This window comes from Dipodomys spectabilis, unplaced genomic scaffold (genome assembly GCF_019054845.1).
Source record: "Dipodomys spectabilis isolate Male_0828 unplaced genomic scaffold, ASM1905484v1 ptg000136l, whole genome shotgun sequence".
In the NCBI taxonomy this organism is placed as follows: Eukaryota; Metazoa; Chordata; class Mammalia; order Rodentia; family Heteromyidae; genus Dipodomys; species Dipodomys spectabilis.
Window position 1 is genome coordinate 13,208,276 of NW_024870813.1, and position 20,190 is coordinate 13,228,465.

A 20,190-nucleotide genomic window follows, 5' to 3' on the forward strand; every position below is an offset into this window, starting at 1 on the left:
ATCCGGTATGCAGGTGAAAGGTTCTAACTCCTTGTAAGGAGAGAAGGAACCCAGGAAAATGGTGAAGGGTTTGAGTCTGGTGCCAGAGTGCCTGCATTTGAATACTCTTTTAAACTCTGGCTGCCTTGTTTTCTTATCTGTAAAATAGGCATAATAGTGGTCCCTCCCCAAACTTGGAGAGAGCAAAGGAAGGGGTGACAAAGAAATGTACTCATTACCTGACTTATGTAACCCCTTTGTAGATCAGCTTTATAATAACAATAAAAAATTAAAAAAATAATAGTCCATTCATCTCTTCATACCTCCTTCCGGCTCTCCTTCCCTCTGTCCATGGTGCTGGGGATAGAACCCAGGGCCATGGATGTGGTAGGCAAATGCTGTACTGCTGAGCAGTACTGGAGCCCCTTCATTTTCATTTTTTGAGATCAAGTCTCACTAATTTTGCTTGAGCTTGCTTTGAGCTGAGCGCCATTCACCTGCCTCCATTTTTTAAGTACCTGGGATGACAGATGTATACAGCCATGCCCAGCAGAGTTGGGATTTTTCTTTCTAGAAGGTCCCAAAGTGTGGTCAAACCTATAAGCCTATATATTTGGGAGGTAGAGATTAGAGAATAGTGGTTTGAGGCCAACCTAGTCATTAAAGTTCAAGAGACTCTATCTCAACTTATGGCTGGGTGCACCAGTACACATCTATCAACCCCAATAACAAAAGGGAACACAAGTAGGAGGACTGAAGCCCAGGCTTTTCCACGTATAAAGCTAGACCCCTGGAAAAGCAGCTGGAGGCATGGCTCAAGTAGTAGAGTGCCTGCCTAGTGAGTACAAAGCCCTGAGGTCAAACTCTAGCGCTACAAAGACCATATTTATCCTTTCTGTAGTGTGCGACCTTCCAAGGAAGCCCTCAGCAACAGAATGGCTGTAACAGGGGCTAGGCTGGGCCGTGCTCATCCTTAGGGACCATGCCAAGCTCCTTCCTCGCCAGCTCATCTGGGATACCCTGACCGCCCCCCCCCCCCCCGCACCCCGCATTTCCATAGGTCTCCTTGGCTCAGGCCGAAATTTTCTGAATAGAGACCCGGAAACACAACAAATCAAAGAAAGGTTGGACAAATGGGATTGCATAAGGTTGCAGAGCTTCTGCAGGGCAAATGACATAGCTAGCAAGATCAATAGAAAGCCCACGGATTGGGAGAAGATCTTTACTAGCCATACAACGGACAAGGGTCTCATATCTAAAATATACTTGGAACTCAAAAAATTAAACCACCCAACAACAAATCCTCAAAGAAACAACTGCCCAATAAATAAGTGGGCGAAAGACTTAAAGAGAAGCTTCTCTGAAGAAGAAAGAAGGATGGCCAATAGACACATGAAGAAATGTTCAACATCCCTAGCCATAAAAGAAATGCAAATCAAAACAACATTGAGATATCACCTCACTCCAGTTAGAACAGCAAAAATCAAGAACTCTAACAACAACAGATGCTGGAGGGGATGTGGACAGAAAGGAACCTTACTTCATTGTTGGTGGGAATGTAAACTTGTTCAACCACTTTGGAAAGCAGTATGGAGGTTCCTCAAAAGACTTCACATAGAACTCCCCTATGACCCAGCAATCCCACTTTTGGGCATTTACCCTAATGTTTACAAAAAAGACCACACTAAAGCTACCAGCACAACTATGTTTATTGCAGCATTATTTACCATAGCTAAGATATGGAACCAACCCAGATGCCCCTCAGTAGACGAATGGATCAAGAAAATGTGGTATATATACACAATGGAATTCTATGCCTCCATCAGAAAGAATGACATTTCCCCATTGGTTAGGAAATGGAAAGGCTTGGAAAAAATTATATTAAGTGAAGTAAGCCAGGCCCAAAGAAACATAGGCTCCATGGTTTCCCTTATTTGCAATATCTAGTATAGGTATGAGTCAAGCGGAAAAGGTCAGATAATGTGATGTTAGGAAAACGAACCCTTAAATATGTATTTTAATGTTTTTGTTTCTTTCATGCATGTGTTTCTAACGCATTTATAAGATTATTTCTTTGTTGCTTTGTATGTCCCTCCCCCACAGTGTAACCCCCGCTTTCACTATATTTGATGTCAGTATAACATGTGGAGGAGATGGGGACAAACAAGTCGTTTAAGGATTCAGGTGGACCTGTTGCAACAATGAGAAGTACAAAATGTCATGTCAAAACCAGCTTTACAATGTCAGTGTGTGGGGGGGTATGATTGGGTGGGGGGGAGGGGGGAGGCTGGGAAGGGAGGTGAAGGGTAAACAAAGGAGGAGGCTGCAATGCTTGGTAAGAAATGTATGCATTATCCTACCCATGTAATTGTAACCCCTCTGTACAGTATGTTCTCAAATAAAATAAAATAAAATTAAAAAAAAAAAAAGGATTAAGAACTTTGAACGGTGATGTGTAGTTTTCTTGGGAAGTGGGAGGCACCTGGGTGGAGGGGGCTGGCCAGCAGGGGTGACAGGGACTTCCGACAAGAGCTGCCACAGCCGATTCTGAGGCAGAAAATCCTATTTCTCAGTCCTTAATTCCAGTCAATTCCAGTCAAAGGGCTGATAGGCATCGGCTGGCAGTAATTTGTGCAGTTTATCCGCTCTTTCCCCTTCTATCGGCCCTTCACTGACGGGCAGGCCGACATGCTGTTGCTCGAGTGAGGAAATTAAAATTTGATGCAATAATCCCAAATAAGAAGGATTTTATTAGGTAATATATACACTTTAGATGAGGCAGGCTAGCCTGATAACACTGATAGTGGAGACATACATGCTGGGAGCGACAGATAAAGAGGGAGAGCAGGGAGAGAGGGGAAGGGGCTGGATGGAGGACCCCTTGGAGCAGCAAAGCTAGGCCTGGAATGGAGGGTGCCTGGATCCTCCAGCCTGGGGTGGCTGAACAGACAGTGGTATGTCTCAGCTCAGTTCCTGGCCAAGGAATGACTGCATCAAAGATGCAAACAAAGTCAAAGAGAATTGAAACAGATGCTAGGATACAGGGTAAGGAGCAGGTCTAAGGTGGGTGAGCATCTGGTATGTTCCATGGAATCAGAAGGAAGAGGGTATGGCTTAGTACCAAGGCCCTTGCATACACAGGGAGCCTAATGAATGAATGATGAATGAGGATGAGAAGGAAGCATGGAATGAATGAGAGATACTTCAAGACATCTACAGATCTGAAATGATCTGAAAAAATCTAATGATAGTTTAAGGTAATGTTGACCTGCTATGATGGAAGGGGGATAGAAAAAGACATGCTGCAGGGTCTCAGAGAAAGCTCACACCAAACACACAGTCCAGCACTGTCTCACACTGATAGGAAGCTGCTGCTGCCCAGTCCAAAACAAATATACTTATAATGAGGCAAAGACCCTGTTAGGAGCCACTGTGGTTTGATGTCTGCCAGAGACTAGCACTGGACCGATGATTTGCATGCTTATTCCTAACCTTGAAGACCCTGAGATGAGGGAGGCCCTGCCTTAGACATCATTAGCCCCATTTTCCCAGTGAGGAAGTGGTCAGGAGTTCCAGAGACAAGGGTTCAAGGTGATCCAGGGCTTACATGAACAGTACAGGTGAGTGTAATTAAGTGGTAAATTATGTATCACAGAGGTCAGTTGTACAGGAGTGGAGGAAGCAGGACATTTATCTCTGGCACCCAAGGGGAAAAAAATCAGGAAAGTTATAGTAAGAAAGGTGGTAAGTGATCTGGGAACTCAGTGATGGACAGGTGGACTCTGGGTTGATACCACAGCAAGTGCCTGGGTGGTACCGGTGGCGGGATGGTAAAAATGCTGGTCTGACCAGGCCACATGTTTGGTTCAACATTGAGCCATTCCCTAGGTGCTTCTTGAGTAGCCCACCATGGCATTCCTGTCCCTCTGCTGGGCCACATGTCTAGGTAAGCAGAATAGGAGAGGCTGGGTGAGTTGCCCAAGAGCCCTAAAAGCCCAGAGGGATAAGTTCAGGAGCCAGGGACAGAAGGCAGGCCCCTTTTTACCTGAAAGTAACAGCCAGGTCTGACCCAAAGTTGAAATGTGAGTTTGGCTAAGCTGGGGTTGGAGGCAGAAAGGAAGCAGTATGGGCTGGTGCTGGACCATGGGGTGGGCTGAGGAAGAGTAGCTCTACTGAAAAGCTGTGATTTCCACTTTCCCCAGAATGCTAAGAAAGAGGCCAGCAGTGGTGAGAGAAGCCTTAAGTCTCCCTCTAATCCCCTCTTCTCTATTCTCTCTCTCTCTCTCTCTCTCTCTCTCTCTCTCTCTCTCTCTCTCTCTCTCTCTTTTCCCATCATGGGCCTTGAACTCTGGGCTTGAGCGCTGTCCCTCAGCTCTTCAGCTCAAGGCTAGTACTCTACCACTTGAGCTATAGCACCACTTCCGGTGTTCTGGTGGTTTACTGGAGATAAGAGTTTCATGGAGTTTCCTGCCCAGGCTGGCTTTGAACCTCGATCCTCAGATCTCAGCCTCCTGAGTAGCTAGGATTACAGGCGTGAGCCACCGGCACCTGGTTTCCCTCCTCTATTCTTAAAGCAGCTTCACATACCTGGGGCAGAGGATAGAAGCATCTTGCTTGTGAGATACTTCATTCTATAGCTGGCCCCAGAAGGAAGTGGCCAAATGCAGGCTCCACCCCAGGAGTCAAGGATGCCCAAGTCAGAGCCACCATGGTGTTCAATGAGGGGCGGCTTCCCCATCCCTGCTGGCCTCGGCTCATAGTCTGCACCCAGCAGAGGAAAGCACACCTCTCGATTAGCTCAATGCTGTGAGCTGTGCAGATGGCAGCTGGGACCCTGAATATCTCTAGCCTCAGGTAGGCACCCCACTTTGTTTTCAGACTGAGTCTTTGCTCTGAACATACCTAAGTCCCTTCAAAAGAAGATGCACACTTTTCTTTCTACAAATGCTGTTTCCCTAGCTGTATGTTTGTGGGTTGTGTCTGTCTGGAGGGGGTAGTACCCTGCTCTCATTCACCAGGTTACAATAGCCATTCCTCGAAAGCTACCAGACCGGGGATGCCTGTCCTTGACAGTCAGGCCAAAGAGTGGGTAATGTTGTTTTGTTTACTAAGACCCTCTCTTCTAGTCACAGCTGATTGAGGTGGACACATGGCTCCAGAGGAGCCAATTAACAGGCTGGCTGTTATCAGGCATCTAATAACTTGTGAAATGGCACAAAATCAAGAGTTCTCCCTTGCCAAACAGTGAACTTGGAAAACTCAAAGACTGAGAAGGTAGATGGCAAGATGGCTAACTACGTAATTGTGATTGGTGCCAATAAAGGCACAAGAGTATGGTTGACCCTGTGGATGCTTGTCAGAGCCTGCATCCAGATCTAACCTCCAGCACCGATTGTAGTTGCTATGGGCACTACCATCAGTCCCTCTAACATGCCCTAGCCAGGCTTGGTTTCTTGCCACTCAGAGTCCTCTGGAGATGATGAAGGGCAGGTGTGCAGCACTGCATGGGGTTGCCTCTGCCATCATGGGAGTGGGGGCAGGGCATCCTTCCCCAGGGCCCAAGAGTCTCACCGGAGGAGAATGCTCGTAGATATTGGTGCTGTATGGCAGGTTGATAAAGATGGGATCCATGTCCTGGATGTCTGTGATGATGATGGCCAAGTTAGCCAGGGTGGACAGAGGTCTGGTCTTGTCTTGATCCTTAGAGGACAGAGAGAGCACACAGCCTTAGGTTACATGATGCTGTGGATCCACACATGCATACATACACCTTTCCCCCACATTCATGTGTACTGCTATGGGGAGGGCTTCTCATGAGTTAACTCCTAAGTACTAAGTGTGGCCTCTGAGCTGGGCAGTAAAATACAAACAAGGCCTTCAAGGCTTAGTTGGTATCCCAAAAGAAGGCCAGGGTAGAGGCAGATCTCCTGGCTCCAACCTGGCTGTCCTGCCCATGTGGTGGCTGGGATCCCTGGCTTGGGGTAGAGACAGTGCTGTCTTTAGCTCCATCACTCACATTCCCCCAGGGTCACTGTTCTGCTCACCCAGGGACGCAGGGAACTGACTGGGATGGGACTCTCCTTTGGCCCCAGAGGTGGTTCCTCTGCAACTCACATCCCTTGCTCTAAGCAATGCTGATCAAGGGACATTTCTAGTTAAACCCAACAGGGGAGCTCCAGGGCCTGTGACATCTGGGGGTCCCCAGGAAGGAGTCCCACAGGCAGAAGGACCCCTTGTGGCCAGTTAGGTAATAGTAAACCATCAGAGTTACCTTGGAAATTCAGTCCTGTAAAACCCACTGAGAAAGGAACCCTGCAGCCTGTGCACAGGACCCTACAAGCACAGTCCATAATGATAAATTAAGTAACTGGTACTGTGGGGGTGACGACTAGCAACAACATAAAGTGATGGACTCAGTTCCTCCACCAGGCACTGTGTGAGGTGCAGCATGTTCTCATGTGGTTATTTTGTCCATCATTCAGATGAATTAACAGAGACTCAGAGATGGTCAGCAGCTTTCCAGAGTCACACAGTTGATAAGGGTACAGGCAAGACTCAAACTCAGATTGTTTTACATAAAAACCTGCCTTTAACAGTCTTGGTCTGGGTCCCTAACATTAGCTCAGTCTCCATCTTGCTGGGGATAGCTATCAATAAGTTCTTGCCCATCCTAGAGTCTGAATATTCCTTTTGACAAGACAGAAGCTTTGACTGAATGACCTTGACAGTCCTTGGGCTTGCACATGGTCTGGTCTGGGATTAGAAGAGCAACACAACTGTCCTAGAATACACTTGCTTTGGTTTGTCTAGGGTGATATGTACAATGCAGGGCACCTCCATGACACAAGAAGCTTGGTGCTCACCCCTGCTTTCTGGAGAAAGCCCTGCAGAGCCCAGACCTGGGGCGGGGTGGTAGGGGAGAGTGGGGAAGCAACTTTATCCTCATTGTCCTCCAGGGTCCTCAGCATAGCAAAATGGGGGTGGGAGGGTGTGCCCAAGGGAAGAGAGAATCTGGAATTGGAAGAACAAAGTAAAGGGGCTGTGGTAGCAGTAGGGCAGCCTCCCAGGCTCCATGACCATACAGCCATGACCAAGGCAGGGGACCACACTGCCCAACCAGGGACCTCAAGAACCACCAGGCACACGGGCCAGGGTGGGGAGACCCAGTAGGAAGCCCTGACCTTGAACAGAAGATGCCTGATTGATTCTGCTCTGCCATTATTGGCCTTTGTGGATAGTTGGCTTTTATCTAGCCTGCCACCGCATCCCACATGTGTGTAAGTGTGGGGACTTACCGTAGCATTGACCGTGAGCTGGTAGCCCTGCGTGGTCTCATAGTCTAGCTCCCGTATCACAGTGACAATGCCCCGGGCACTGTCGATGGCAAAGAACGGGGAGGGAGGCTGAAAGGAGTAAAGGACACTGCCGCCTGCACCCAGGTCAGGGTCTGTGGCATTCACGATGAAGATGGGTGTCCCCACCGGGGTGTTCTGGAATGAAAACAAACCAAATAAAAGGCTGAGCACTGGCCTTCATCAGCCATGACTCCCCCAAAAGCCCAGTAACCATGTCCACCAGCCAGCCAGAACTCCAAGCGCCATCATTTCCATTCTAAAAGGGTTCCCAGGAATTAAAAAATGCAATAGCTATTTTCCCTCTTGAGGGCCTCTTGGTGGCTGTAAGAGCACCAGTTCCAAAGATGATCTGCTCATCCCAGAGTTCTGCATGAGGGGTCTCTCAGTCCCCAAACCCATTTCTTAGTAGCTTTGCTTCCTGTATTGAGTGCCCCTAGGCTGCCCAAAGCACCTGCTTCAAGAGGAGTGGGAGATGGAGCTTCTAGCTTGGCCTGGTGTTGCTAATAAGTATTTGTGGGCTCCAATCAGAGGGCCTGCAGGCTGCTCAAATGCTCCATGACTTGCTGTGGTCTAAAGTGCCTGTAATGCCTTCCTCTTTCTCACTGAAGGTCTCTTGTTAAAGACCACTTCCTCATGGGGACAGGCCCTGCCATGTCAACTCTAGCTCTGCTATACACAATGCTTGAAGTACACCTCCTTTCCTGTGACTGCTAGGACATGCATGGGGGCCTGAGGCTTCAGGGAGGCCTCAGGCTCTAGGTTTGCCTTGCCTAGCACAGGACATGGCCTCTTGCAACTGTTACGAACACAACAAGTGGGTCTTTCACATTCTAAGACTCTGCTCATCTGCTGACTGTCTGTTCTCAGCTTGGTACCATCCACCTCAGCACCTAACACTGTGTCACTGGTTGAGTGAATTTACCCATAATTTAGTGAGCCCTGGATACATCTAAGGAAAAGCAATGTACACAAGACTCCTCATAGAAGGAAAAAAACAAATAGAAGCAATCATTGACTGCTGTGTGCCAAGCTCTGTGCTGTATGGGCTGCATCTGCCACCTCTGTGACAAGTGCCTTCTCAGTGACAGCTATTATCCTGCCTTGGAAAACAGAGGATAAGTAACTTGCCCAAAGTCACCCAGCCAGGACTTGAATTCAAGTGCAACACAAGACCTCAAGCTTCCTCAAAGTATTGGCATCATTCTTTCAGGCTGGTAAGGCCTCCAGAGAACACAGCCACAGAGGTGATATACATCCTTCCTGAATCTGCCAATTCTCCCCCACTGGAAACTGGTTTGGGGTTGAATGAACAGACCAAAGCCTGTGCATTTCCCATACTCTGCCTACTGGAGACAGGAGACAGACAGAAGGAGTCCCCTCTGTGTCTCACCATCCGTGCCACCCCAGTGCCCTCTGCTCAGGACATAGGCCAACATGGACTGGCCCTGTCTCACTTATCATACTTCATTTCCTGGTAGTGTGCAGGCATTCATACTTCTCAAACCCATCAGGGCCCCTAATACCTTTGGGTGCCTGAACAAGTTTTTCCTCCCCTTGCTCTTGCCTTCACCCGCCCCCAGCACCCCCCTCCCCCCCTCCACTCAGCTGCCTGGAAAACAGATGTTCTTTTCCTCCAAAAAGAGAGCCAAGCCTGCAAGAGACAGAGCCAACAAGTGCCAAGGTGTTACACATGCACAGACCATCTGTTGGAATCCCAGCCCTGTTGTAGGTCTTTGGATGAATAACCTAAACTCTCTGATACTTAATCTCTTCTCTATAGTTCTCTATACTGTCCCATAGGGTTGAAGTGAGGAGGACATAAGCACGTAAGTATAAACTTCCCAGCACATGAGTGCTGAGAAGATGGGAGCTATGTTTTTAATATCTAAATATGTGCTAGGTGGTTACAGCCATACCTCCAGGGGTTGGGCTGGGAGGTGTCAAAAAGCACCAGGGGGGTTAATGGGACCCTGTTGGGCAGTCCCTGTTGGTTACATGTCATTCCCTTAGACTTACTGTACTCTGTTCTGTCCTACCTAGCCCCATGTCTTCAGGGGCTAATGATCACAGACTCTCTTGCTAGCAGCTTCCAGTTGGGATCTGCCAACAGAGGTCCTGATGGGAGTTCTGAAGGAGGGAAGAGAGAATCTGGAGTAGAACTTCCCTGTCCTATCATCTCTGTCCATAATCTGTCTTCTCCCTGGTTCTGGCTTCCAAAGGCTCCAAAATACCATTTTTTCCCTTTTCCTCTTCAGCCCTATACGTAGGAAGAACTTCCCTTTGTTGCTAGCCTCTGTGAGCTTTAGCATCCCTTGTTTTCTTCCAACTGTGTCTACCTGCTGTGGATCTTAAGTGTCTCTTAAAGGACCATGTAACAGAAGTTTGATTCCCCAGTCTGTGGTGCTATTAGGAGGTGGTGGAGCCTTTAAAAGGTGGGGTCTAGTGGGAGGAAGTTATGTCATTGGGGGCATGCCCTTGAAGAGAATATTGGGAACTTGATCTCTAGTTGTTGTGGTGGTGGTCAGGGGCTTAGACACAGGGCCTAGGCACTGTCCCTGCGCTTTTTCACCCAAGGCTAGTGCTCTACCATTTTGAGCCACAGTTTTTCTGGTAGTTAATTGGAGATAAGAGTCTCACAGACTTTCCTGCCCAAGCTGGCTTTGAACTGTGATCCTCTGATCCCAGTCTTCCAAGTTGCTAGGATTACAGGCGTGAGCCACTGGTGCCTGGCCTGACCTCCTCTCCCCCCACTTTTTGCTTCTTGGCCACAATGTGAATAGCTTTCCTCAACCACATGCTACTGCTATGCTTTTCTCTACAGGCCCAAAGCAATGGGACCAAGCAACCATAGACAGAGACCTCTGAAACTAAGCCATAAGTTGATTTCATGTTCAGGTATTTTGTTACAGTGACAGAAAGCTGACTAATACACTACTCTTCCATAAGTTGGCTCTTTATAGACATGCCTTTATTTGAACTGCCTGAGATGAACGCCTTCCAGCATGACCTTGATTGACATAGTCAACTGCAAATCCACAGCTCTGGAGACCAAACTCCCCTGTACAAAGGGTCAGAGAAGCCAGCTTCCACTTTGATGTTCAGCGTGGCTCTGGCCTCTAGAAGGTCCTGCTGGGTGTCACAGCTATAGTTCTCTCTAAAACACACACAGCTGCTAGAGCCAGCCCTCTGAATCCAGAACAAATGTTTTATGGGGATGTAAGGTTCTGGCCACAAGAAGGGATAGATACTCTGATTTCAGAGCAGTTAGTCTCATAAGGCAGCTTGGACAGCATTTGAAAGCACACAGCCAGTTAGCGCAACACATCCCACATGGAGTTAATGCCCAGAGGAGAGGGATGATTCCACCAGAGGTCAGTTCTCCAGCTTCTGCCTCAGGGAAATGAGGATATTTTACCCATTCATACCCCATGGTCCAGGGTGAAGGCTCCCTGAAGACTTAGGAACAAGATCCAGCAAACAGAGTTAGAAAGGGAAAACAGAAGCCATGGGTCCTGCAGCTGACCTTCTTGGATTATGTTTCATGCCCATTTGATTTCGGCATAACTTAGGACAGGTTTTAAATGGGCCTGGCAAAGAGCCACTCACACTTAGAAGGGATAGACTATTGGAGAGAAAGGAATGCTGACTCTGCATTTCCAATCTTGGGCACTATACTCTATCAGGGAACTGGGAGGAACCACTGGTCCGCTGGGGGCTTTGCCCAGCTCAGCTCTTACCCCCTGGGAATGTATAGGTGTGTACCCATGTCTAGAGCCTCAGCATAAGCAGATTTCCTAGGAAGCAGGGGCTGCCTGGCTTCCAGGTGTCCTGCAAGCAGGCAACTCTGGTGGCTCAGAGTACAAACTCAGAGTCAAACCCCCTAACTTTGAATCTAAATCTTTGTATTGGGAAATCTTGGACAAAGGCTGTGAAATCTCTTTGGCCTTAGTTTCCCCATCAGCAAACTGGAACTATTAGCAGTACCACTTCCCTAGGCTGCCATGAGAAGTAACTTTCTGAGATAAGGTATGGGAAAAAGAAACACTTGTCACTTGGTCCGGGCATATAGCAATATGGAGCAACAGTCAATAAACAGTCATTGCAATTCTTATTATTCCAGTAATGAGGGATCACAGGGCTGCAGGTATTGCTCAATGGTAAAGCGTTAAGTGCTAGGTTTGATCCCAGAAGCACAGGAAAAAGATCTGTCAACACAGGCAGGGTGACAAGAGCATCATTTTTAAGTGAATTGGTACAAATAGCCAGTGAATCTGTGCCATGAACTTGGACATGTGGGCCCCTTAAAATCTAGAAAGAGAACATTTCCATCTGCTGTCTCCAGGCTGCTGCAGGAAGGTGAAGTGGGAGATCTTCTAGAGGGTGTGAGATCTTGAAAGAGGAGGGGAGGAGGGGACCTACTAGAGGAACATCCCTACCCCAGACAGTTCTGCAACTCTGGGATGGTTCAAATGTAGGAGCTAGAAGGAACCTTGGGGCTCTTCCAGCCCAGCCTCCCCAACTTACAGATGGAAAAAGTGAGTCCAGTGAGCAGCCCTGCTCCAGAGATCCTGGAAGAGCTGGAGCCATAAATCAGATACTGCTACTCATGTATGAACTTAGGTGGCAACTTCAGACCTAGGACCCATCTGATTGGTCCAAGGTAACCACCTGACTCATGCAGGCCAATCACACAGGGCCTTGGAAATTCTATCAATTGGCTGTGGGATCTGAACAGGAAGCTCTTTGCTTACTAGTTAGCTACTTGGGTGGCACCAGGACAGGCAGAGGAAGGCCATCTGCAATGACACATGTAGAAAGATGGGAGGAAGAAAGCCTCTCTCTCTGGAGGGTCTTCACAAGACCCCTTTGGCCTTCCTTTCTGGTCATTGGCTTCCATGGCTGTATGCCCCTTACCCCCTTGCCCTGCTGTCTTCATTTTACAGCTCTGTCTAGGCTCCCCTACCTCTTTCTTGCTCCTTTAATACTCATGGCCAGCCTACAGCAAGCAGAGCCCCAGGCCACTGTCCCTGGCCACTGAGATTATCAGAATGCATGGGGGTTGGGAGGGATGCAAGTAAAGTGGGAAGGGGACAGTGGCCAGGGACTTGTCCTCATCAGACTGGATTGCTGTGTATTCAGGCACCCTTCTCTTCAAAGCCTGTGCTACCATCAGCTTGTCCCTCTCAGCTGGTGTCCTATACCATACTGGTCACAGGCAGGGCAGGCCCCTGCCTCTCTCAGTCCCCATTTAAGCTCCCAAATCACTTTGTGATGGACCTGCTGTAAATGGGCCACCTTGTGCAATTCAGAGACAAATAAATCTTTTTGCTACTCCTTGGGGTGACAAGGGAATAGACTCTGGGAAAGTTCTGCCTTGCGAGGGATCTTGTTCGTTAATAATAATGATGAATGGCTCAGTGTGCACATGTAGTGTGTTACATTCCACTCCTGGCTTCTACAGAGGTGCGGGGTGCTCACTGGAATGGGGTGGGGGACCATGGGCAGCCAGGGAGATAGAGAAAGGCAGAGAGGGAGGGAGGCAGGGAGGAGAAAAGATGGGGACAGCGGTAAAGGAAAGGGGAAGGGAGGAAAATGACAAGAGAGAAAGGAAGATCAGAGGGTGACTATGAAAACTGGGATGGGAACAGTGAAAGGGGCAGAACTGGGGGGGGGGCAAAGCAAAAAGGGAATGGGGAAGAAGATCCACAGAGGAAGAAATGGAGGCAGTTGGGGCAGGAGAGCAAGGGGACAAAAAAATAATTGAAAGGGGAAGAAAAGAGGCCTCACCCAGGAAAAGTTGTAAACAGCAAAGCAGGAAGACAGGAGCAAGAGGCAAGGAAGCCAGGCACATCTTCGCATGCTCACGGGTGACCCTTCCCAATTAGATTAACTCTGTACCCTTGGCCCAGTCTGCAAATCCCCTCTTAGGTGCCATCTCTAAAGACGTTATTAATATTTATGGAATGCTTGCTAGGTGCCACTACAGTCTTTAATATCTTATTATAGAGCCTGTTATAAAATGCATTAGTAATAAATTCCCAACCAATGGAGTTCTGACAAGGTGCAGGTTCCTCAGTGGATCAGAGTTGGGAACAGACCCTTCTGGAAGGTGAATGGGGTGTTCGGAGGCTGTCTGTCTGAGGTGAGATGGGTACTTCCTTTTGCCAGGTGGAGGAAATGGAAGCTCAGAGATCTGAAGCAACTTGTCCAAAGTCACCCAGTTGGTCAGTGGTGAATTCAAATTCAAGTTTAAGACACTTTTCAGTGGGTTGGGAAAGTGGCTCAGTGGTAGAGCGCTTGCCTTGCATGCATGTAGGCCCTGGGTTTCGATTCCTCAGCACCACATAAGCAGAAAAAGAAAAAAGCTGGAAGTGGCACTGTGGCTCAAGTGGTAGAGCACTAGCCTTGAGCTGAAGAGCTGAGGAACAGTGCCCAGGCCCAGAGTTCAGGCCCCACGACTGGACCCCCCCTCCCCCCCAAAAAAAAGACACTTTTCAAACCTCAGGGGTTCCAGAGCTAAGAATGAGTAGGCTCACAGCTTCTCCATGGCTGGTACTGTTTGGCCTCTTCACACTATGGAAGGGTGGGCTGGCTAGAATGGGGTGGGAAGGAAAAGGGTACCTCAAAACTGCCGGTTCACTAAGAGCTAGGAGATGGGTTCACAGTGGAAGTCAGGAGGGGAGTGCCTTCTGAGTAAGATTCCAGGGCAGAGAAAACAGCTGCTTTCTGGGTTCCGTTGATTGCCCGACAAGTGCCTCTTCACCAACTCTGGAGGCCTGTAGGTGCTCAGGCAGCATTCTGTGACCTTCTAGCTTATGTGGGTGGGGGCAGTGAAGAAGGAGGAACTGGGTCTACAGGAGATGTAGGCAATGTTCTGCCTCAAATAGGCCGGGAGGAATATGAGACCTCTGTGGAGGGCAGGGGGCGGAGCCCACACAGATGACTATATCCGGTGAACAGGGAAGCAGGGGGCAAGTGCCCACAGGATCTCAATGGGGTGTCTGGGACCCCATTCTGATGGGGAGAAGGCACATGCGCACATGCATACCTGCGTTCCAGCCCGTCTTGGCAAGATAATCAAGAAGAGCTCATTTCATGACATCTCTTCCCTCAATGTCTGAGCTCTCAGGTGATGGATAGGTGCTGTTGCTAAAGGTGCGGGGCAGGCTCTGAGTCAGGGCAGGCTTTCAGATAGGGGTGCCAGCTCAGTTCTCCCCATCACTGAGCACCCCCCTTGCAAGCCCCCAGTAGTGCACTGTCCTCCTCAAATTCTAGAAGACATTCCCCAAGGTGCTGAGTAATGGCGCACCTGGCTCTGATTCCTGCCAGTGTTGACCTGCAGGAGTAGCCTTGGCTCCCCTTGTTCCTCCTCCACCCCCAATCTCCATCTTCCTGTTGTTTCTGCTCTTTGCCTTAGTCCCTCTTTACTCCCAGGACTGTCACTTGTCCAAAGAAAGGCATTTGATAGATGTTTTAAAAGAACCAGAGACTTTCCAGTAAACGTGGAAGACTGAACACATCCATTTCTTTCTGGTTGTGTCCCAACCCCTCACCAAAATGACAATAAGGAAATTAAAATGCATAAATCCAGAAGAGCAGAGAGAACAGGAGAGCAGACAACAGAGCACAAGAGGTGTCAATACTATGCTGGAAACAAATGGGCCTCAGTTTCCAATTGTAAGTGCTTTTGGAGAAGGGAAGGTGAAGGCTTAGCCTGACACGGAGTCTGGGTGAGCTCTGGACCTGCAGACACCAGGGCATGCCGCACATGAGGCAGGGCTAAGGAATGTGGGCTAAAGCTCTTTCAGCAGTGAGATTAGCCACCCAACTCCCTGTCAGCAGAGCAGATCTTTTCTGGACTCCAGGCCAGGGACTGTGATCAGGAAGCTTTCATGGCCTTCATCTCCCTGCCTTTCCTACCACAACCAGGCCTCTTTTTTAGCCGTGACAGCCATGCAGACCCCAAGAAAACTGGCCCAAGAGAAAACTCAAATAGCAACCTGTTAGGGTTTCTTCAGAGGAAAAGCTGGGTCTTTCTTTATTATCCATAATGATGCCCAATGGTCAACAAGCACTCTCCATTCCACAGGCCTCAACCACAACCAGTGAGTGAGTGAACAAATGGCCAAGTGTGAATCACTCCACAGGGAGATAGCCAAGGCCCACTAATACTCAGGAAGAACCACCAGTGTGAGAGACAGAGGGAATGAAAGAAAAAGGAGTGACAACAAGTGTTTACAAGTGGTGTGTGTGTGTGTGCGCGTGTGTGTGCACGCACGTGTGTGTGTGTTTATGTGTGTGTGTGTGTGTGTGTGAGAGAGAGAGAGAGAGAAAGAGGGGGGAGAGAGGGAGGGAGACAGAGAGGGAGGGAGACAGAGAGAGAGAGGCAGAGAGAGAGAGAGACAGAGAATAGGATACTGAGGCTTGAACTCAGGGTCTGGGTGTTCTCCCTTTCCACTCAAGGCTGGTGCTCTACCACTTTAACTAACTGGAGATAGGGATCTATTAACTGAAGATCTATTAACTAGAGATCTAAGGATCTCAGCCTCCTGAATAGCTAAGATTATAGGTGTGAGCCACCTAGCTGAGCATCCTTTCTTTGAGGAGCTTAATGGAGGTACCAGGAAACTGACAGGAAACACTGCATGTATGGTGCTTGAGATGTAATAAATCTTACAATCTATAATAATGTTCTGACCTCATGGGGCAGGTATAAGGAGCAGGGTGGAAAGTCCAGACCCGGGTCTATAAACTGTAAAGTGTTTTATAAACATCACTTCCATTAGGAGGTCTAGAGTCAGAAGGGATGGTTTTGAAGGCTGGGCTTCCAGCTCTGTACGCTACAGACAAAAAAAGATCCCGGGAAGCTTCTGGGTGCGCCTCCATCCCAAAGGGTTTGTATGGTCCAGCCCCCACACTCATTCCCTTTAAGATGATTAATCAGGCTAAACAATATGAATATGCAAATCTCCTGCGGTGGGCCTTACATCTTTGGAAGCTGCCACTAAGAAGTGTATTCTGAATAAGGAAACAGCTCAAGCCCAGTGCTTTCTCTCCTCCCTGTTGCCTCCAATTTCTCCCCAACCATGTGGCCCTGTTGTCAGTGGTATGTGTCAGGGGATTGGTGAAGGAGCTGGGCAGGTAGAGAATAGAAGTTTGTGCCTCTCCAATCCCTGTGCCTCCTGCTACTGACCTTAAAGTCCCTGTGACTTGATGAGTGGAACTAGTCACTCAAGCTTGGGGAGGCTTTAAGTGGGCTTTGAGGTTTCTGAGGCCTGGTAGGTAGGGAGATTGGGAGGGCTGGGAGGGCGGGGGCTGCCTGGCTGAAGGAGCAGCTGCAGGAACTTGGAGGAAAGTATTTTTAGGCTTTGAGTTTCAGCTCCAGGGCCACTGTTGTGTTCTCTGAATGAGAATGTTCCATGTAAGGCCTCAACAGGGAGCATGAGTCTGGCCCATTTCACTCACACTATAGATAGTCAGGAGGCAACTTGGCCTCTGTCACTCAGATGGTCACTACTGGCAGATTCTGGATGGCAGATATTCACTCCAGTGCTTACTCCCTGTATCCCCTACCCTGACCACCTCTAGGTGACCTTGGGCAAGTAGCATAGCCCCAGAAGCCTCAGCTTCCTCATCTGTAAAATGGGGGTAAATGAAACCCTATTCCTGGACCCTGGATGAAGAAGGCAAAGGTTTCATAGCCTATGCCTAGCCATGGCCTGCAATTAGCTCATAACTGCCAGTTTATGGCAGCTTCATTCATGAGAGGGGGCCCAGGGAGACTCTCTCACTTGCAAGAGCACACTTGGGAGGGGAAGAGAACCCAGCACTGTCTTCCTTGGGAACTGTCTCAGGATAAGGGCCATAAGTTCTAGAGGCTGGTGATGAATGCAGCCTCTGTCCTTGTGGATGTGGAACAGGTGGGGCCTAGTGCCTTGCTCTGCTATGCCTGCCAGTCCAGCACTGGCTTCAAGGACAGCCAGAAATCCTGGCATACACAAGCCAGGAGACCTATCTTTTAGAGACTTATCTCCAGAGATGATAGAGAACCAGAATCCCAGATGAACTGTGTGGAGGCCATTCTGGAACAGCCACGCAGTCATGGCTGCTTCTCCATCCCTCACAGAACCTTGAGATGGTGCCTCCTTGCTGGACCAGGGTAATGCCCAACCAGAGCTGAAAGTTCCAAGTGCCTCCTCTTGTCAGCTCCAGGCCCACTATCCTGGCCAGGCACCACAGTTCCTGGGGACCCACAGGCCTGGCCTTCCTGCAGGGAAGTGAGGGAACAGAGGTAGGAATTGCAAATGGCTTTCATTAAGCAGGGTGCTAACACCATGAATTACAAATGAAACCCAGATGAAGAGGACCCTGGCAGCCTCACCTCCGTTTGATATTAATTGGGCGACACTTTGTTTTAATGGTACATTAATTAATGCGGAATTTCAACGGAAGTCCGCGTGACACTCACATTAATACAAATGAATTCATTACCATCGGTGTTATTACAAGAAATGACAAATAAATCTGTAACAGTGGGACCCTTCAAATAATAATCACGAATCATTAGCTTTGCGTCTCGTTTGCTTTGCGCCTGGCAAATATGTGTATGTTTTGTGCCTTCAGATTGGTTTTAGCTGGGGGAGGCTATGGATGGGGGCTAGAACTAAAGCCTCTTCCAGACTTTTCTGCCTTTGCTTTTCCTCCTTTTATCTTCAGGACAAACCTTCTTCTGCCAGTGCACCCCCCCTCCCTGCATGTGGGGAACACCGTCATGAGGAAGGCAGGTGGGGATGATGGGGGGAGTCCTGGGCTGGACCTGAGCTTCAGGGGTTAGAAGGGACCAACTTGTTTGGATAAGTTTCCCAGAGCCAGACTGGTCTTCATGCTTTATTTCAAGCTTCACAATGCCTTGGGGTTGAATTCCTGGGCCCAGTGCCCAGCACTGTAGTAGGAAACTTACACTCTCCTCTCTGCTCCCCAGGTTGCTAAGGCTGTATCCCCATTGTAAAGAAACATTGAGAGAAGTTGAGTGGCTTAGTCACAGTCCTGCAGAGATGGAGTGATGCTTGGGCCTCAGCTTTGGTTCACTGCAAAGCTCCTAGGACAGCAGGACTTACCTGCCCAGGACAGGTCAGCATCCTGGTGGTGAGAGGGGTAGGAGGGATAGCTGGGCAAACCCAGAAATTCCACCAAACTCTCTACACCCCTGCTTTCTGCTTCATTTTGCAATCTCACAAAGGCTGGAAGGGACTTCAGTAAGCTGAGGTCATAGTTAGCTTCCAGATTTCCTCTTCTATTCTCAGTGCCCTGGGCAGTAAGCAAGGCCTCAAGTCTGGTCTGATTGACTCAGATGGGTTTGGTGTGTATTCTGCCTCTCTTCTATGCTGCGCTTGGGCCAGACAGCGCCAGCTGATCACAGAGCTCTCCCCAGATTCAGCCTCAGAATTCCCAACTCAACATACTTGGCCAATGGTATCAGTGGATTAGACTTGGTGGGAGATTTGAAAACTGTTTGGAACTCTTTTTAGAACACCTGTCTCTTCTGGTGGGGATCCTTGAGAGCAGTTCAGCCCATTGGCCAAGAGATCATTTCTATCACCTCCCTGGGATTCCTCCAATCCAGAAGTCTGCAATTCTGTGCCTCATTTGGACCACTTCTATCTTACAAGAATCAACAAGCCAGTCTGATGTGTGACTTACAACAGTGTCTGACCTTAGGCAAACAGGTGAAGCTACGTAGTAGCTACATCCAGGCCTGCCCTTGAGTCTCTGCTAATGTGAGCAACACCACAGACCCCACCCAATGGCCTGCCTCGCTCTGAGGTCAAGGCCATCTGGCCGCCAGCTGCTGCTCCAGAGGCCAGTTCCTGACTCATTAGCTATAGCTCACAGCTGGGTGTTTGGGGGTACTAGCCCCCCTCCTGCTCATGTTCTCCCTCATTCACACTAGTGCTGAATGAACCAATTAATCACCTAACATTGTTAAGTGTACTAATTACATTCGCTCTTGAAACTTGTGGAACAATTATTTACTGTCTGCCTCATGAGCTATCCATTATGGTGATTGTAGACAGCATGTCACTTTTCTCAAGCCAAGACAGAGGAGGCTGAGCCAGGCTCCCAGGTGGCTTCTCAAGAACTCTTGGAGGGCTTTGCCCAAGCTCAGGGTGCATCCAGTAGATATGGAAAAGACAGTGGCCTCATCCTGGGGATAGGTATTGCCATCTAGTGAAGGGAGAACAACTCTGATCTGAAATGAAATCTTTTCCTTGAAACCACTGAGTACTACCCTGGGGACTACTTCCTTTTTTACCTGTGTCTCTGGGACTGTGTATGGTGCCCTCCATAGTCAGGTTTGGGGAACAACTTCAGAAATCTATTAAGAATCTATGCATTTCTTCCTGTTGCCCCAAGTGTAGGGTTCTGATTGCCAACTTCCATGCTAGACCCACATCCTGTTTTCTTGGACCCTCTCCTTGGAAGAGAGCTGTTGCCTCTGACTAGGACTTTTGCTAAAAGAATGAAAGAAAGGAGGTCATGACCAAGGGGAAGAAGGATGAGCTCTATCCATCTGCCTGGGCCATATTCTTGTCCTCTAAGGCCACTTGGTTTTAGAGCACAGGCAATCTGCCTCTTCTCTGCCTTTCAGCCCCCATCCCTGCAACTACCTGGTAACAGTGTATGATGCTGTCAGGTAAGCCGCTGTTTATTCAGACACACAGCAGGCCCAAGCAGGCTGGGGCTCCCGGGCCGCTGGGCTCCCGCCCCCATCTCAGCCCTCCTACCACCTCCAGTGCACCTTTCCAAAGCAGAAAGCACTTAGAGCCCACTGCTGAGCCCAAATCTATTACTGTGC

General features: G+C 48.9%; 1 protein-coding gene across 4 annotated transcripts in view; it reads right to left on the reverse strand.

Annotated features, from left to right (window-relative positions):
• Cdh23 (cadherin related 23) overlaps positions 1–20,190 on the reverse strand; it is a 322,925-nt gene that overhangs the window by 210,585 nt on the left and 92,150 nt on the right. For 3 of the 4 annotated variants that reach the window (XM_042690128.1, XM_042690124.1, XM_042690126.1), the window contains exons 6-7: positions 7,275–7,469; positions 5,551–5,679 (exon numbers count right to left, since the gene is read on the reverse strand). In XM_042690128.1, the coding sequence (XP_042546062.1) occupies positions 5,551–5,679; positions 7,275–7,469 (324 nt within the window). The remainder of the gene's footprint in view (positions 1–5,550; positions 5,680–7,274; positions 7,470–20,190) is intronic. The other variant, XM_042690127.1, reaches the window with a different exon arrangement.